General features: G+C 36.4%; 1 protein-coding gene across 1 annotated transcript in view; it reads left to right on the forward strand.

The window, feature by feature from the left end:
- Nucleotides 1-2,605: 2,605 nt before the first annotated feature.
- Nucleotides 2,606-18,419, forward strand: part of aldh1a2 (aldehyde dehydrogenase 1 family member A2) — a 33,998-nt gene continuing 18,184 nt past the window's right edge. Inside the window, 4 exon segments of the mRNA NM_001045731.1 lie at nt 2,606-2,728; nt 14,003-14,107; nt 14,850-14,990; nt 17,041-17,170. Of these exon segments, the coding sequence (NP_001039196.1) occupies nt 2,633-2,728; nt 14,003-14,107; nt 14,850-14,990; nt 17,041-17,170 (472 nt within the window). The 5' untranslated portion in view covers nt 2,606-2,632.

The following is an 18,419-nucleotide window of genomic DNA, read 5'->3' on the forward strand; positions in this document are numbered from 1 at the left end:
TGGGCGCCAATGTTGTCTGGAGGAGAGCTACAGCAGCCAAATCCATCTGTCCCCCTTTTCACTACTGCTCATGTTATGTAACATAGATCACCATGACTGATGCACATGGAGTGGTGAAAGTTTGCCCTCCACAGAAGAGCACTCGCTTGAGTGTATTTTGTATGGGGTTGACAGAGTTGTATGCAGACAAACAGATTTATTTTGTCCAACCTTTAGCTATTTAGCTATCATTAAACGCAGTTCTTAATGAAATATTAACTCCAAAATACACTGGTTTACATAGCAGATAACAGATAAGCTCTGAATCCTCCACAGATGGCTGCCCCCCATAGCTACTCAGCAGCTTATTTTTATAAACTACTGTAGTGTTTCTGAAGAAAATATGATTATTAGGTTAATGTCACACTATGCTTTTCCTCCTCTAGCTGTAAAATGCACAAAAGAGAGACATTTGCTTTAAAATCCATATCCTTATTGCCCCCCTCCTCCCCATTTTAGGTAATGGTTCAGTACTAGCCAAAGCACATACTAATCTACGTTTCCATATAAATTTAAATAAAGCACAAAAAAATAGGGCCAATGACATGCTTATTTGTAATATTTCTGGATTTGGTTAAACAAAGGAGCTGTGCAATTGTGAGGAAGTTAAATCTCATGCTATAAGATGTTTTTTTAATATTTATCAGTTGCATCAAACTGTTTTGCTTAGATGAGAGACAGCAATATAATTTCTATCCAGTGGGGCAGACCAGCATTTTTTTATGGAAGAATGCCGTCACTTTAACTACTTGATAATCAAGCTGGCTTAATAAATCCATTCAACAGAAGCCTATGGGAAAGTAGCGTAACCAGAGAAGAATTTTCTCGGGCATCTTCATGATTGAGAAAACTGACCTAAGACCCAAGAAATAATAAATGTGAGAAATTAATGATCTAATGAAAAAAATGTTTTGTGATTCTCCCAAGTGAAATGAATCAGGAATAGGCTAAAACATTTCTCAGATTTTGATAAATCTGCCCTTATCCATTCTTTATCTCTTACGCAAGTGGACAGCCATTCCTACACAGCATGAAATGCAGTGTCTTGGTGCCATTAGCAATAAAAGGACTTTACGATATAGCTGTTATCGCAGGGACACCTGATTTACTGTACATGCCTTTTGTTTCACGGCAAAGTAATGATGAATAATGACACCAATAAATAATACAATGCAACACATTAAGGCTAAGAAAACAGTCTATAAACCTTTGCCCAACTGCCAAAAAGACAAAGACTCAATATTTTGCCCTATTTCCACACTTGTAGTGTAATGTCATAAAAGAACAAGAAAAAGAACCATGCGTTGCTCTACTTTTTATTTGCCTCATTGACCTAGGAAAGTGGGCAAATGGGGCTCATGGTCCCATCTACTTTTAGATCCTCTCAACCAGATCTGTTTGTATTCCGTTTTATCTATGTACCGTTCTACAATAGTCAGTGCTGTGTAATATGTTGGTGGGGCTTTATAAATATGCATTAATAATAAAATACCTATAAATCCGCACACTAAAGGACGTTTATAAATAAAGTCAAATCCAGGCACCCTTACCATTCACCCAGAACCGTAGGCAAGTTAGCACCAAACTAGTTAGCTTTATTGCAATGACCGGCGCATTTATAAAGCGGCCTTCTAAAATTATTCTTATTTATGAAACATACACAGAATCTCCCGCAGTCTTTATTCGGATCAGGACATTTAAACCTGCATCAAACTGTTAAAGTAAATAATTAAAGCCAAGCAGGTTGGCAGAGACACGGGGGTGTCTATGTAGCGTTAAATCAATTCAATTGGCGCTTCCATGTCACTCACACCTCCCAGGATTAGCGAGATGAGCCGAGTGCGGCACAGCGCGGCCCGCAGGAAGGAGCGCACTCAAGTAACAGTGGGAAAAAAACTAATGAAGGAGGATTATGGGCTCAAATTAGATCATGTGTCCGTCCAACATCGTGTGTTTTGAGTGGAAGCGAAGTGTCTGTTTTTCTTTTCTAATTCTTTGCCCCGTTAAGAGAATGTATGTAATTAGGTTCTGGGATGCCTGCCTGCCTGCCTGCCTGCCTAATAAGCACAAAGCTTGCCCAACACTTCCCTCTTATTGTTCGGGTCCTTTTGGTTTTCCGCTGTAGTGCACACAACAGCAAGGTGCTAATTCGCCTTTAATTACTGCACGAATGGAAAACTTCTGGGAGGCTCCGACAAACTTTTAGGCAGTTGTGGGAGCTCGCAGCGAGCAGTCAGGGATTGCATTGCGCCCACATGGGGGCTGGCTGCTCGTCTCTAGAAGTTCCAGCCCGTCCCGGGGAATGTTAAAGAGAAATACCAACTCAAATGCCTCTATAGCTCCGCGTTATGTAAATACACGTTTGTAATTATATCATCGTAGGATGAACCGCCCCCCCTCCTCTCTCCCTATGTCCAATGAGAAGAGAGGCAGCTTGACACCTGCCTATATACAGGGGAAAGGAGGAGAGGCTGGAGCATACTCATCTGTCCCTCACCGCAAAGCAAATATTAGGTCAGTTTAAAGAGCCCGCGGGGGAGAGAGAAGGGGATAATCCGCAGCGCATCCAGCCATGACTTCCAGTAAAATCGAGATGCCCGGGGAAGTGAAGACAGACCCAGCTGCCCTGATGGCTTCCCTGCAGCTCTTGCCTTCTCCCAGCGCTAACCTAGAAGTCAAGCACACCAAGGTAAGTACAGACTGCCCAAGAGCCGACTTTGTCTGCTCTGATGTAGCGTCAACTTTTCTTACGTAAGAATTTTTGTTGGATTTTACATTGGATCACATGGTTGTTTAAACAAGATTTACGGTAATACCGCATTATACACTTGCGTTCTGGGCGAGTTAAAGGAAAGTTCTGACTGCGCTTTGTTATCCTGATGCTGCGCGACTGCGCTCTGGCGCTGCGACTGGAGCATCTCTACATCGCCCTTATTATAATAACAGTAATGAATATTAGAAATAATATGTGGGGAAAGTTTTCTCTCTTGCTCAAAAGAAGTGATACCAGTCCTAACTTCTTGTTATTTTCCCAAGTTCGTTTCTTGTTTCACTGACCTGCTGTTAATGTGCCATCAGTTTTAGTCTCACAAATGGTTCTTTGCAAATTTTGGAATTATAATGATTTTTACATTTACACTTTATTCTGTTATTAGAAGTAAGTTTGCTAAATCAGTTGCCCTTTTTATCGCTGTGTAAATTCTTCTGCAATGGATAAGGTTTTTTGTTTTTTTTTTATCACTAAAAAATCTGCAGCAGTTTGCAGGTATTTAGTAACTTTGTGATAGATTCCCTTTAATAACCAAAAATGATTGTAAAATGTTTATGCACAGTCAGATGTGAAAACATGTTAAGATTGTAACAATTTTACTAAAAACAGCAGCAATGAAATTGCATAACACAAGGGCCTTCATCAGGGTCTTGTTCAACATTACATGATACTAGAACTACACTTTACTTTCTAATTTCTATTTTTAGTAGTTTTAACATTTCCATACTCTGTATGCATAGCGCAACTAGAACTATGTTATGTTCAAGGATCTTTAGAGTCTAAGCATGCTCAGGTCTTTAAATTACTAACTATACTCTTCAGATTCTTTGTGACCTTCCTGGATGAAGATGGCATTCATTAAAACGAACAGCATTTCATTCTAACGCAAGACTAGAATATTTTCTTTGATTTCTTTTTAATTAAACACATCAGTGTCCTTAGAGAATATATTATATAATCTGTATAAATAACATATATGTAGGCAGCGTTAACCTTGCACTCTTGAAATATACCAGCGCTGGTATCTTCTGGGTTAATGATATTCCTATCTATTTTAAATAAATCATTATAAATGCTTTTCTAAGTTTTGAGGGACCCATCCAAATGCTTTTAAATAATGCTGTCAAATTGCTTTGCTAGAAACTTGAAACTTTTGGAAAGTTCCTGCTGACCACACATCTTGCTGCAAAAGTAGCTGCTTCTGCCTTTACCATGTAAACCCAATTTTTTTAAATTGCCAAGAATTCATAGTTTTAAGGCTTCCAGAGTACCTGGAAGTGAAGTAAGAAAAAAATGATCTATTATCATGAACTAGACAGAAGTAGTAGTTATTCATTCCCCCCAGTAGTCTGTTGTCTTGGCACTGGAGTATATTTGTGTATTGGCGTTTAAAGTCTACTTTACATGATAATAGTTTTTTCAAATAAATGTTTAGTGTAGACGTCTATATGTGCTTGGTTAAAGGTTATTTTTTTAAAAGAAAAGCAGAATGTCAATCCCATGATTCTATGAATCAAAAGTATTTATAAATTAAACAATTTATATACTTTGGGCATTCAGTATTGCAGTGTCTTGAAGTTTAGAAATCCTGGATACTTGTTTATACTGAGGCATATAAAACAAACACAAAAAGCACACATGCAAGTTCATTAATAATGTATTGGGTATATATGGTCTGCTTTTCTAGCCTTTTAACTTTGATTTCAGGCTTATTGAAACACAGATTTTAATTTGCCATTTGAATTTGCCCCTTAAAATGTTAAGGTGTGATGCTCATATACCATTACTGGCAAAGATGGAAATAAGATCTATACAGAATTCCTAATTATAGTGAAGCATTTTAAGAATAACAAGTTAATGTATGTACTTTACATATTGTATGTAGAACATATAGATACCATTTGTCAATTTTATGTTTGGTTTTCAAGAGAAAATAAGACTTTTGTGCAGATATTTGCTATTTTATTATTATCGAGTTTCAAGCACTTATCTAAAGTACAACCTTATTAGTTGGGTTTTCCTCAACCCCTTCCCCACCCCATAACTAGACAATTAAGGTACATTCCTTCAATTTACTCAAATGGAATAAGTGTGTTTATGTCTGGTCCTTACATTCAAGGACCTTCACTGACATTGGTGAGGAGAATTGACTTGTCTTTTTAGGTTCAGCATTTGCATGGAGGTGTCTCTTAAATATATTTATATTTTCTTTGGCCTTTATTTGGTTTTGCTTTCAGTAGTGTCAAAGGCCTATACTGTTTTCTCCAAGTTCTCAAATTTATTGCTAAGTGGTATTTAGGGGGAGTTAAAACTATAAACCTAGTATAACATTTGACATTGAGTTGCTGTCTAGAGAATCTGTTTATTGATTTAATGTATTAAACTGGCAACACTTGCTGTACTGGATGGCAGTATGGCATTACATTAATGTTCACAGGTGGATATTTATTGGTGCACTCTAAAAAGATTGTTATGAATATGTAAGGATTAGTGATGATTAATTCAGCCATTCATGCTGCTAAATTAACAAGGGTATTTCTGCCATTTTAAAGAAAATAGCCAAGATTAAGGCCACAATAGCAGTACTAACCCCTAAGTAATTGTGTTATTGTGTTTGGCCGAGTGAGCAGGAATCCTGCTACTATGTATTGTGGTTACTGCTTTAAATACGCACACACATATATGTATTTGGGAGCAAGGACTGAAAGTTGGATTCCTACCATAAATATCTCCTCTTCTGCTTACCACTAATCTCTGATGGTACTGGTTTAGCAGCTGTGTGGCATATGTGTGGCAGGTTGGTTAAAATGTATAGTGGCTGGCACCTTTTTGTTATATATTGAATCCAAAGAATTTACTTTTATTTTAAATAATGTTTTCTTTTACTATTTTTGTCATGTATTGTCACATTCAAGGATATTTTCTTGAATGTCTGTTAAGAGTGTAAAAGCAGATAGCCAATTGGTGGTTTTTAAGATGCTGTTCAACTGCAACTTCCCTACTAACAATTAAAGCCTTTAGGGGTGCCGGGGGTAATTGTTTAAGAAAGTATGGGGTATGCACATGTTTAAAAAAAAAATCCCACTCCTTGTACATAGAAAGCAGGCATTTATCTTTTTATTTAAAAAATAAAATCTACTTTAGTATTAATTTATTTTAATAGGCAGTGTATATGATTTGAAGGTGCTTGACTGTGCTTTGAAATGTTATATACTTGCATAGATGATATTAATTTATCAGTAAAGGCCAATAATATAATGATATCTACTGTTCAAACATATATGCAACATATAGCTACGGTATTGGGAATAAATTTGAAGCCGCTGCAAAGGGTTAAAGATCTTGATGTATCTGACATTAATTTTTTATGTTTGTAAAGTAGTGGTGGCACTGTTATCATTTATAGGTTCTTCCCAAAAATCTGCCTTTTATAAAAAAAAAAAATGAATACTGGGAATATTTTATGTTACTATATCCAATTCTTATAAAACTACACATATTTATAACTGCAGTAGAGTTGTTTAATTTTGTTTGTATTTCATCCTGATGCAAATGATTCCTTAATCTGCAGTGTGTATTAGCAGAGGGAGTCAGATATGTCCTCTGTGGTCTGAATTCTCTGTAATAAAGATAGCTAGAATATTAACCATAACCTGGCAGGACTGTGATAATCATTGAGCTCACTTCCAGTTGGTGCATAAGATTAACTGCTCGGTTTTACTTGTTATTACTTGTATTCAGAGACAAATACAAACTTTATTTTTGATGAAAATGTCCCTTTAGGTTTATATGCTTTGCTATGGCTGAGTATTCTGGGAATTTTAGTCCTACACTAGCTGGAGGGCCACGGGTTTGACACTGCTGATCCAAAGCATGCATCCTTCAATACAGCTCCCACATAGTTGGAACTTAGCCAGAGTCTATGAATGTTTTCAATTAGCTCAACTTTATTTGTGCAGCTTAGTTTAATGTAAATGAAGTAGGTTGTATTTAATGTAGATTTCTTTTTTCCCCCTAAAACAACAAACCTAATAGAGTAGAGAATGCCATTACCCACAAGAGCCCACACTGCCCAAGTATCTACAGCCCCCTGACAAAGTAACTGTAGAAATCATACAAGGCTAGATAGTGTCCCGAGGTCTCATCCAGCCAACAATGAGATATTCCTAACACTACAATTTCCTTTCCATTATGATTCCTAACAGGAAGAAAGTATTTTCCTTTACATATGCTGTTGCTGCTTGTAATTTCCTCTCCTCCTACTTAATGTGGTATTGCTGTTGTAGAGTTTTTATGTTTAGCAGTTCGGTATTGCTGATAAGCTTACCTATGATGTATTGTAAACCAGTTGTGGTTCTGAGAGTACTGGCAAAGTGCAACGCTGTGTCGAGGATCCTGTTATTTTAAAAAAACTGAAATAAAAAAGAATCGGGCATCTAGCTCCTCTTCCATAAAAGTGTCTAATAGCTGGCTCTTCCCTAAGTAGCAGGTGTGAAGGGTAGGAGATGACCCCTATTTCTAATAGTGAAAACTAGTCCGTTTCCTTGTTAACCAAACATTAAACTTACAGACCTGACAAATTAAGTAGCTTTGATATAAACAAGGAGGGCCAGATTGCATTAATTTAGTCTAGCAAAATAGCTAAATAGCAAGGTGGATGTGGAGAACTGGGGTTTCTATCGCTTTAGGGATAGGAACTGAAAATTAAAGGTTAGATTTGGTAGCTGAACTACCGTGTGTGACCAACCTTAGCATATTTTTAGAGGCTAGTACATTTCAGTAAGCCATAGGTGTTTTTCATTTAGCTTGCCATAAATGTATTTTACAGGAAGTTCAGAGGACAAACATGGTACTACTGTTGAACCTTGATTTGAATCTTAAATTGGTGACTTATAGTTCTGCCTCTGCACTATGGGCTTGGTACCTAAAAGATAGATCATTTAGCTTACTCCGTCACTTTCCATGCCTTCCCTTAAAGCATTGTAATTAGAATATATGATATGTAATTTAAAGGAATAAACAGGCCAGTTTATAAACACAATTGCTTTTGTATTGCAACTTTGGAGTATGTGTTGAAAAGTCTGGAAATCTGCAGCTGCAAATCTCCATGTGCCGATGAGATTGTGAGAAGTGGTGAGAGTAGTGGTACTCTGGCTTGCTCCTTATAGAGTAAGGAGGTCAAACACTCTGCCCTCCAGCTGTTGTATGCTGCTGCTCCTCAGGCTGCCACCACTGTCTGAGAATGCTGGGAACTTTAGTTCACAATAGCTAGAGAGCCACAAGTTTGACATCTCGGTGTTAGAATGCAAGGAGGCATACAATACAAAGCACCAAATGGAATGGCAAATTGCCAGATGGCAACTTTGGACTTTTTTTCTTTAAAACTTCTGTTAGAGAGCTTTGCAGACTTTTTGTTCTTGCTGGATTGTCAGATATACTTTTATATATGGTGAACAAAACAGTTGGTGGAGTCAATTTTAGAACATTAGGGGATATGTAACGTAAGTGTGAGTGTAGTATGCAGTTGTTGAAGTTACCATGTTTCTTAGAAAGATTCCTCTTCCAGTTACAGTGATAGTAAAGTATAGAGGGCTATGTTGTATTGTGCATATTCCATTCCTATTTGACTGAGAGCCATTATATGGCTTGCCTTGCCCAAATCATCATATACGATGTATGCTATAGCAAGTAAAATAGGCAGTGATATTTTACTGGTCTATTATGTCTCACCTTTCCAAGGCAGTCTGCTGATATTATTGAGTGGAACAATGTAAAAATCAAGAAAAAAGCATTCATGGATCTTCTCTAGGATTAATTAAAAGCTACAAAGATACGATCCTTGCGCTTTTAACTTATACACAATAGATATGCAGCTCCTTAATCTCTTTTAATTTTCTTCATCTTAGAAAGGATAGTGCGTTATTGATGACTGAACTCTAAATAAATGATGCATTAAAAATGTTGAAATGTTGAAAATCTGTAACTGAGATGAAGAATACAAGCTTAATATCCTAGCCATAAGCTGGCGTCTGTCTAGAATGTAGTGGTAGATCTTCTATATAATACCACTCATTGAATATTAAATTAGATAGCATTATACTTAGTTTTTCATGACATCATTAAAGTTTTCGGAATGATTTGCAACTTTGCATGAGTTGATATGAATTTTACCAGTGACACTTTTGAAACATTTATAAATAGTATCTCTTCGTAAAATAGAGACATCATTACAAAATAACATTTCATGAGAAACCACCCACTTGTCACCAAATTGTAATTTTAGTTTTGTCTTTGTATTCCTTTCTCTTCCTTTCCAAGCAGCATGCAAGCAGTCATTCACAGTGAGCACTCAGTATTAACTACACTAATTACAAGGTTTTGTATAAAACGGTTGTTCTTGAAATTTATGCACCCCCCACAGCTTGGAAAGCAAACAGTAAAGACCTTTCCACCTTCCTTCCCCCTCTAATGTGCTGCCATGTGCAGACTGATTCCTTAAACTGGACAGGAGTAGATGAAAAAGATACTTGGTGCATAGTGGTACGCCATTCAGACCAAGACATCTACTCTGCTGAACAAAGTGACAGGAGGAAGTTTTCTTTCTGTTTCCCCCCCTCCATAGAGCAATCCAACACACTCAACAGCAAGCCACTACTTAAGTATTGTTCTAACAGATACATAGGGAAATGCACGCTCACTTTGGAGCTGTACTATTAAAATGGGGTTAATGCAACATATTTGACTTTATTGCTTCTGCTATAGGTCTAAATTATAAATGGCCTTTTACTATATTATATTTTTGACTTGGTCAAATGCAAAAGCAGGAATTTCCCCACGATTAAGCCGAATTTCTACAAGTACTGTAATTTGCTTTCAGCAATTACAGTGTTAGTGGAGGGCAAGTCATTCTCATGGAAATTTGTCAACCGCATTAGCAAATTTTTAATGTGAGCGGCAAATCTCTCCATGTGTCATTGCACTGGCAGTCCATTCTTATTCTGCGTGGAGAAAGCTTCATTTTTACCAGCTCATTCTTACCACAAAGAATCAAGGTCCTTTCTGCTCCCAATCATGTACAGGTATGGGACCCGTTATCCAGAATGCTCGGGACCTAGGTTTTTTCGGATAAGGGGTCTTTCCGTAATTTGGATCTCCTACCTTAAATCTACCGAAAAAATTATTTAAACAGTAATTAAACCCAATAGGAGTGTTTTGGCCCCAATAAGGATTAATTATATCTTAGTTGGGATCAATTACAAGGTTCTGTTTTATTATTACAGAGAAAAAGGAAATAATTTACATTTTTAAAAATGATTTGATTAAAATGGAGTATATGGGAGATTACCTTTCCGTAATTTGGAACTTTCTGGATAATTAGTTTCCGGATAAGGGGTCTGATACCCGTATAAGAAATCTGCAATGATAGCTAGCAAAAAAGTTTGTTTTCCACCCTACCTTTCACAACAGATGAATTGCTGCAGGTCTCTGCTTTGGACCTGCGGCTACTCCTTGAATATAGTGTGTGTGTGTGTATATATGTATGTATGTATATATAACACTTACAATACTACAGTCCTAAGGTCTCTATCGCATTCTTACACACATTTATTTGTATTTATATAGTGTGTGCAGAATTTCAGCTAGCAGCCTTTTCTCCCTTGTCTTGCACATAGCATATGGGGTAACATGAACAAGGACTATTTCAGCAATTGAAAACATAACTTGCTTGTAAATCAAATGAGTTGAGAAATTCCCATTCACTCAGTGTTCATCCAGAATAATTTTTCCTGTGGGACGCCATTATTACTTGGATGTTAAAATCTGCTTCCTGTACTGAAAGAAGGGAATAGCTGAGCTGCTAAAGTACAAAACTATTGTGTATTGAATCCAAGGGAAAGCAAGGGGGGGAGAAATTTCCATATCACTGGAATTGAGCGCTAAGTCCATGAGCATACTGGCAGAGGCTTGGAACCTTGCACCTGGGGAGGCTGCAGATAAATTATGACATCACACAGCAACATCAAATTAAGACTGTAAATCATCATTGTTTCACTAGCACATCATTTTACAACTGCCTTAGGAAAGGAAATGAGAACTTACATTGCCACCACCTGTTGATATGTGGCTTAAATACATTCAGCAAACACTGAAAGTGCCCTTAACACCACCACAGTGCTGAAAGTTTAGCCCCTGTATATTCTTGCAACTGCAGGATCTATTTAGGGGGGAAAAAACATTTCCACTTTTGTTTTCTTATAATGTCTGTGTTGTATGGTTAGAAAAGATTCTCACTTTTTTTTGTTTAGTGTAATAAAAACAAAATATAATCACATATAAATAAATCTTCTTTATAGAGAAGATCACCCTCCTGCTTTCTCCTCAGACCCTAGATCCTGAAGTCCATTCAGCTGTTCTGCTTTTAAACAATAAAGTGAAAAAAAAACCATATTTCTAACTATGGGGTTTCCTCTCTTTTCGTCTTTTCTCGCTTTCCTGTCTGCTCAAAACAAAAGCATGGGATGCCTCATGCGTATATTGTGCAGAGTAGGTCGTTTGCATATGCGAGAGACTGCATGGCCCAATGAAGGTTGTGTGTATTGCACTAGAGTGGAGATTTTTACAATGAGACTGGGTAAACAATTTCAACAGGATCCTAGTCAAGGTGCTAAATACATAAATGTGTATAAATGTGTATAGTTATAGAGATTTTATTTTTCTAAAAAGAGACTTTGAGTTAGAGGTATTTAAAAAAATTATGTACATTGATTATGTCTCTAATTCTGCCGGAAGCGATGCTGGAACTGGAAGTACGTTGGTAAATAATAAACAGTGCTCACCAAATAGAGAAAACATTAGCTGCACTGCAATTGAATAGCTCACTCCTCCTTTTTTCCTGTTTAGCACAGCAAGGGAAAGCGTTAATCTCACCAACGAGATTTATACATGAGTAGACCCCAAAAGCAAATAACCCCCGCACCTCTTAAAGACTTAATGCGGTTAATCAATTACTTGTTTTCTATTTTTAAATATATATACTTAATGCTGAATTAGGCTGTAAAAACACAAGGGCTGATTTATAGTCAGAAGTCAGCCTTAATTAACATTGAATCCAGGGGAATAGCAATTGTGACTAGCCTTTTGCTATTAAATTTGAACAATGGGCTCTCTAGGTGCTTGATGGTGATTTACATGGAAACAAGCTCTGCTTTTGCAAGAGGCAGCCTTCACTGATAGTTATATATTTTTTCTCTCCAGATAGGATCACTTCATGTCACATAGTTTCTCTGATTTACAGACTTCCCTTACAACAATCACTATAAATTAGAAAGTGGGGGAGGAATGGAATCTAATTTAAGCTTTGCAGGGATTCCTTGTGTTTTCTTGCAATGTGTCATCACTTGTCCACTACATGGCATTTTTATGAAGTGACCATAATGAAAGTCAGATTAAATGTGCAGGCTATATACATTTAATCAACAGCCATCAGAGTCTGTATAGCTGGAGGAGTTCTAAAAAGCCCCCAGTGAATGCACATTTGCTGCGAAAAAATTTTGGGCTTGGTGGTATGGATGTGTGCAGACTGGTACTACCTGACACAGAACACTTCAGAAATTTAAAAGTGAGTTATTTACGTGTAAGGTTTTCCTTGTAAACCCAACAGCTGGTGGTTTTCAAGACTTGAAACTGTTCCAGAACATGAGATGAGGCACTTAATACACACACACGCCCAAGTAAACGCTATGATTTTTACAGCCAATTTAAATGCGATCAACTTGCATTAATAAGAAATTAATGGTGATGCCGTGGTTTGTTTTAGAGTAAAATGGTGGGGGAAATAGTTTGTTCCTGTTGCTATTTAATGTGTCACACTATGATGGGGTTTGCTTTTGTTCTAAGTGATTTGGGTGCTTCAGTGAAACTTCTTGCAGGCCCTGTTTCCGCAAACATGAAAAAAATTTGCTATGCCACACACTATGAATGGCTTGTAGATTTTATTATATAGTCTATTTGATAGATTTTCCCAGTGGTTTTTAAGGCTTTTAAACTTTGCATTCCACTTTCTAGGTATTCTCTCAAAATTTTACCCTAATGCAGACTATCCTCCCCAATATATACTGTGGGCCCCACAGGGAGCTATCCCTAAAGCTTAAAATCACTGTACTAGACTGATGTTTTGGTCTGTCTATCTGCTGTCCTCTCATTCCTAAATGATCAGACACAACAGAAAGAAATATTATAGGCTGATATTGCTGAATAATGTATAATCTCTGTGAAGCACTGCAGAATATTTTGTAGCTTTATATATGAGGATTTATGCTAGTATCCCTTTAAGAAAGTGTCTGCTTAATTAACTGAGCACTGCTTTTATTCTATATATACAATATTCATAATGTGTTTTTTTTTTTGTTTTTTTTTATTTATTATTGCTGTGAAGTTTTTTCCTTAGCTTTGCTAAATTTATATATCTTAATCTCTGATAATCTGTAAAGATCTTGCAATCTTTTAGTAATGTAAACAGCGAGTGTAACATAAGATCTCAGAATGCTATGCAAGCATAATGCCAATGGTACATCTGGCATTTTTACCACATGGTGATAAGAGTGGCAGTCAGTAGGCTGTTTTACATGTTATGGCTTCATTTTTAAAAGAATGCCTATGAAAGATGCTGGTAGTGACAGGTGGGCACCTCAGGAATGTTAATGCTAGCTTGTGATTGGTTAAATGGCGTCAATCATTTAATTTTTAATGAATGGTTGGTAGAACAAATACAAGAAGACTTCATAGTTGAGATGGCACACCTTCCATCTCCTATACATGGGTATAAGCAGCAGGCACAAGTGCTATTTGGCATTTAAAAAGGAAAATGCTATGCCTGCCCCCCCCCCCCATTTTTTTTTTGCACTGATTAATGTGCATGCTTTTCATAATTGAACCCAGATTGAGATGTGGTAGACATTTTTAAATGTTGATGTGCCTGAGAAAACTGGTAACTTGTTAATAATCTTGCTGGTAAATATAGAAGGTATTCAGATGCACAAAAGAGAGACGGGGTCATTTGTTCCCATGTTACAATGTCTGCAATGAAAATTCACCTGTCCTTTACTTTTGTAAATAGAACATGACTGTTTATTCTTTAAAGGTCAAGATGTCACTACAATATAAAAACCAGCTTATTTTTGTTCTCCTCCAAAGATTTTTATAAACAATGAATGGCAGACTTCTGAGAGTGGAAGGACTTTTCCAGTCTATAATCCAGCCACTGGGGAGCAGATCTGTGAAGTTCAAGAAGCTGAAAAGGTAATTGTGTTATAAAAAAAAAAAAAAAAAAACAACCCAGCAAGGTGTGAATTTGGCCTCCTCATCTCTAGCTGCTGATTTAATAAATGTGGAAAGGAAATCCTCTCTGCACTGAGGACTAAGGGGTCGTCTTCTGCAATATAAAATATTTGTGTTGTAAAATGAAAATGTTTTATACCACTAGAAATATTTGGTTTATTAGAGAGAGGATTGCATTTCTAACAAAACATAATCAAACAGGAAATCAATGCACCACAGGTAGTGTTATACCAACAGAGGTGCATGTTTAAGATAACCACAAACCCCCAATATTGATACAGATTTTTAGTGGTCTAACATTGCCATTATCAAAGAGCAAATGAAAATGCTAAAAACTTTTCTTTTTTGCTAACAAGGTTGAGGAATATGATTCAGACATAGAACTCTGTATTATCAACAAGGTTTTTTTTTTTCCTAAAACAAAAAAACTTTCCTTTGTCGTGCTGAAAGAAAATCTTTCCCTAGGCTTCAGTTTATTGCATTTTTAATTAATATCCAAGGTAAATCTGCTCACTTATTGCCAGTGCTTTAAAGGGGGAAAATCAAACTGCATTGACTTCTAAACTTTGTAGTGGGAAAAGTGCATCCATTGTATGATGTCCTGGTGGCACACCTTGCAGGCAGAATTGTTTGTGTTTACATGCATGTGTATATAATATGATTTGGTTCAGAAATAATAATTACAAATCATTTTTCTTGCTAGGCTGATGTAGATAAAGCAGTGCAAGCTGCCAGACTGGCCTTTTCATTGGGTTCTGTATGGAGGAGAATGGATGCCTCTGAGAGGGGACGGCTGCTGGATAAATTAGCTGATCTCGTGGAAAGGGAGAGGACTACCCTTGCAGTAAGTATAATTCTATATACTATGCTTTATGATATATACTTATAGCAGATGTGCAGACATTTAGGGATATTACACAAAGTTGATATTTTTCTGTAATGTGTATATTACCCTTAGGAGAGACTATCAAATGTAATCTTCTACATAATGTATTTTAAGAAAATTAAGTGTAAAGCATCTGGACTGGAAGTTCAGTTCAACTAGAAGCAATTGAACTGGAGAAGCTGCTCAGATGAGCAGAGAAAGGTTTTACAAAAAAAAAAAAATCTGTTGCTTTGGACTTAAAGGAGAAGGAAAGGCTAATAAAGAGTTAATCTCAAGCTGCAGGCATACCTTCAGTTGTCTCAATAGTGCCCTTAAGTCTCTGCATATTTCACCTGTTCAGATGATCAGAAGCCAGACCGGAAGAAAAAACACTGAGCTGTGTAAAGAAAGTTGAACATGCTCAGTTAGTAAAACTATAAGTCAGCTTCCTGCTGATTGGCTCAGATCCACATTCCTAAGGGGGGGAGTGAGTTCTTAGCATTCTTGAGGGAGGAGCAGGAGAGAGGAGACAGCAGAGAGCTGTGTGTCTCTGGCACATGAATTACAGACGCAACTAATCTTTTGACAGAGAACTCAGTGCAGTGTTTCTGTGAGTGCTTATGGCTGTATTTACATAGACCTTCTCCTTTAATGCTGCTAGATACTATATATCATGACCTGGATAAATAATATTCATAGACATTTATCTTAATAGTTTGTCATTCTTTTTCTCCTACTTTTCTTCTACGGAGTAACATGATATACATTTAGTTGAAAATGAATTATCGGGGGAAAAATAGTTTGATTTCCAATTTTGGCAGCCAGCAAAACGTTGTGTCTGTACCCCACAAACCCTGTCATTTGTTTTATTTTCTTAAATTGTCCCACCTCAATCTCTCTCTACTCCTGGATTCTCCAGGCTTCACAGATTGGGAAAGTATTATGTTTTATGTATGTCTCATTAGTTTGCAAAGACATGATCTACACTCTTGGTCTTGCAAAAATGAACAATGACTGAGGTAAACTTGGTAGTAATTTAGCAAACCAGTAGAACAACGGTCATGTCTGTTCTAGAGCTACAACTTTCCTTACTATTGATTTTTTTTTTTCCAGATAACTACCAAAAGCATTTAGTTAAGAACACATTCAGTTAATCCATTCATCAAAGTTACCTATACTTCTGTATGTTTGCAGTAACAATTTAGTGCTGCATTTTTTCTTGTATCGTGCACAGCGATGGTTTACTCTAGAACCTAGAGTATTCATTTATAAGCAACTGCTTGGTTATGTTGCAGAATTTTCACTCCGTTATTAAAGCTTTCATGTTTTAAAAAAGGATTTAGTGCCTGTAATAATTTGCAGATGTGGCTCTCTGTTATAAGACGTTTAAATGTTCAGTAAAACATGTCTTGCATGACTGGCAAAAATTAAGTGTCTGGTTAACTTCTGATGTGTACAGAACTTAGTGGAACTGTGAATCTAGATATTTCTCAACTTTCTTTAATTTGCTGCCTAAGAAAATACAGTATATAAAAGTGATGCCTATTTATGTCCTGTTGTATGCTTATTTGTGTATGTGTTATAAAATATCATGCGACTCTGACCATGCTTTGTGTGTCAACCATGCAATTGACGTGTAACGGTAATAAAAGTTATTCCACAGTTGTGTTAAATGTTAGTCTTATGACTTTATTTAAAATGTGGGGTTATCAAAAAGAAGCAAAACCAAAATGTTCACATTTTAATCTGCTTGGCCTAAATGGCCTATATACTGTTCCAATTGATTTTTGTATGATTATCTATCCATTTGTGGGTTTTGAGAGAATAAATTCTTTAAAATCTGGTTAATTCATGACCACTATTAACCCTGGATTATCACTGAATTGAAGAAGTTAAATATTACTGCATAATTAGTTTACTTAGCATTATTCTAAAGGAGGTTTTTTTATGCAAATAACTGTTTTGATGCATTTAAAAAAATTTTAAATTGTTGCACATAAACATAAATATTTGATATTTTCTTTTCCAGACACTTGAATCTCTAAACAGCGGAAAACCTTTTCTCCAATCTTACTATGTGGATCTCCAAGGTGCTATCAAAACATTCAGGTACTATGCTGGCTGGGCTGACAAGATTCATGGACTGACTATCCCAGCAGGTAACCATTTTTGTCTGCTATATTCTGATACATGGAAACACAGTTATATTTTATATAGCACTGATCACGCTTTATCACTGTAACAACCTTACAGAGTTTGTAAGAACTGCAGATAGATGACTATGGGCACATATGATTTGGGCCAGAAAATGATAGTCCGATGATAATGATTATTTGAAATTTGTTTAGGCTGTTTGGCTGAAAAAAATGATTGTATTGATTGTACTGTACAGTTGGATCTGCTACCTGTGCATCCATATTGGCCATATCAGGGGGCTTCATTTCTTAGGATGAACAACCAGTTAATACAATCATTGGACAGTTTTTTTTGGAGCTGCGTGCTGGGGTTTTCTTGCTGCTGCATATATGAACATGACATGTTATTCCTTTATGGAAACATAACATGCATGATAAGCCCTGTTAACTTGTGGAAAAGTAAAAATAAACCAACTGCCAACTTATTGTTATTAGAATAGGCAGATATTAAGAATATCTATATATTCTTAATAAAATTAAAATATTATAATACATTAACATTGTGCACTTTTTGGTTTTCTGTAAGTCCAAAACTTTGCTTTATTTCCGGGTTGGAACTTCTGTCTTGCATTCTGCTTTTTTTTTTTTTCTTTCTGTGAATTACTTTATGGTGCCCTTGTGACTGGAAGGAAAAACAGGTGCAGTGTGTATTTTTTTCTTTCCTCTAGAAAAATATGCTGCAGTGGGATCATCATTTTCCATAACAATGATCTCAATCAATGGTCACTTTATTTGGAAACCATATTGGGAGAACTTAATGAAGCACAACTGCAGTTATTCAACTCGAACACATGTAAAACCAGTAAAGATTTCCCTACACCACCTGCTATATTTCAAACTGATGCATACACTCAAAGACTCAGAATTGAGGAAAATTGATGATAAAACTAAAAGTTTTTCCTTGTGTGTAATAGCGTACAATGTAAATGTAAAGGTTTCAGTGCCCTTATACAACATAATAATTTGTCTTCCATATTCACTAAGGATCTATCTTGACATAGGCTCCAGCAAGTTCTATTACATCATTCTAATTTAGGGTGATGTGATTTTTCCTGAAACACTGAAGGCAAACCATATTTCGCAAGGAAAAGCATCACACATAACATACCCTTTCTTCCAATGTGTTTGGATGAGAATGCCTTTACAAAAAAATAGTTCATTTAACTGTTAAAGGGACACAGTGGGGAAAAAGTATGATTCGCTTGATGAAAGA

Source organism: Xenopus tropicalis, chromosome 3 (genome assembly GCF_000004195.4).
Source record: "Xenopus tropicalis strain Nigerian chromosome 3, UCB_Xtro_10.0, whole genome shotgun sequence".
NCBI classification, from domain to species: Eukaryota; Metazoa; Chordata; class Amphibia; order Anura; family Pipidae; genus Xenopus; species Xenopus tropicalis.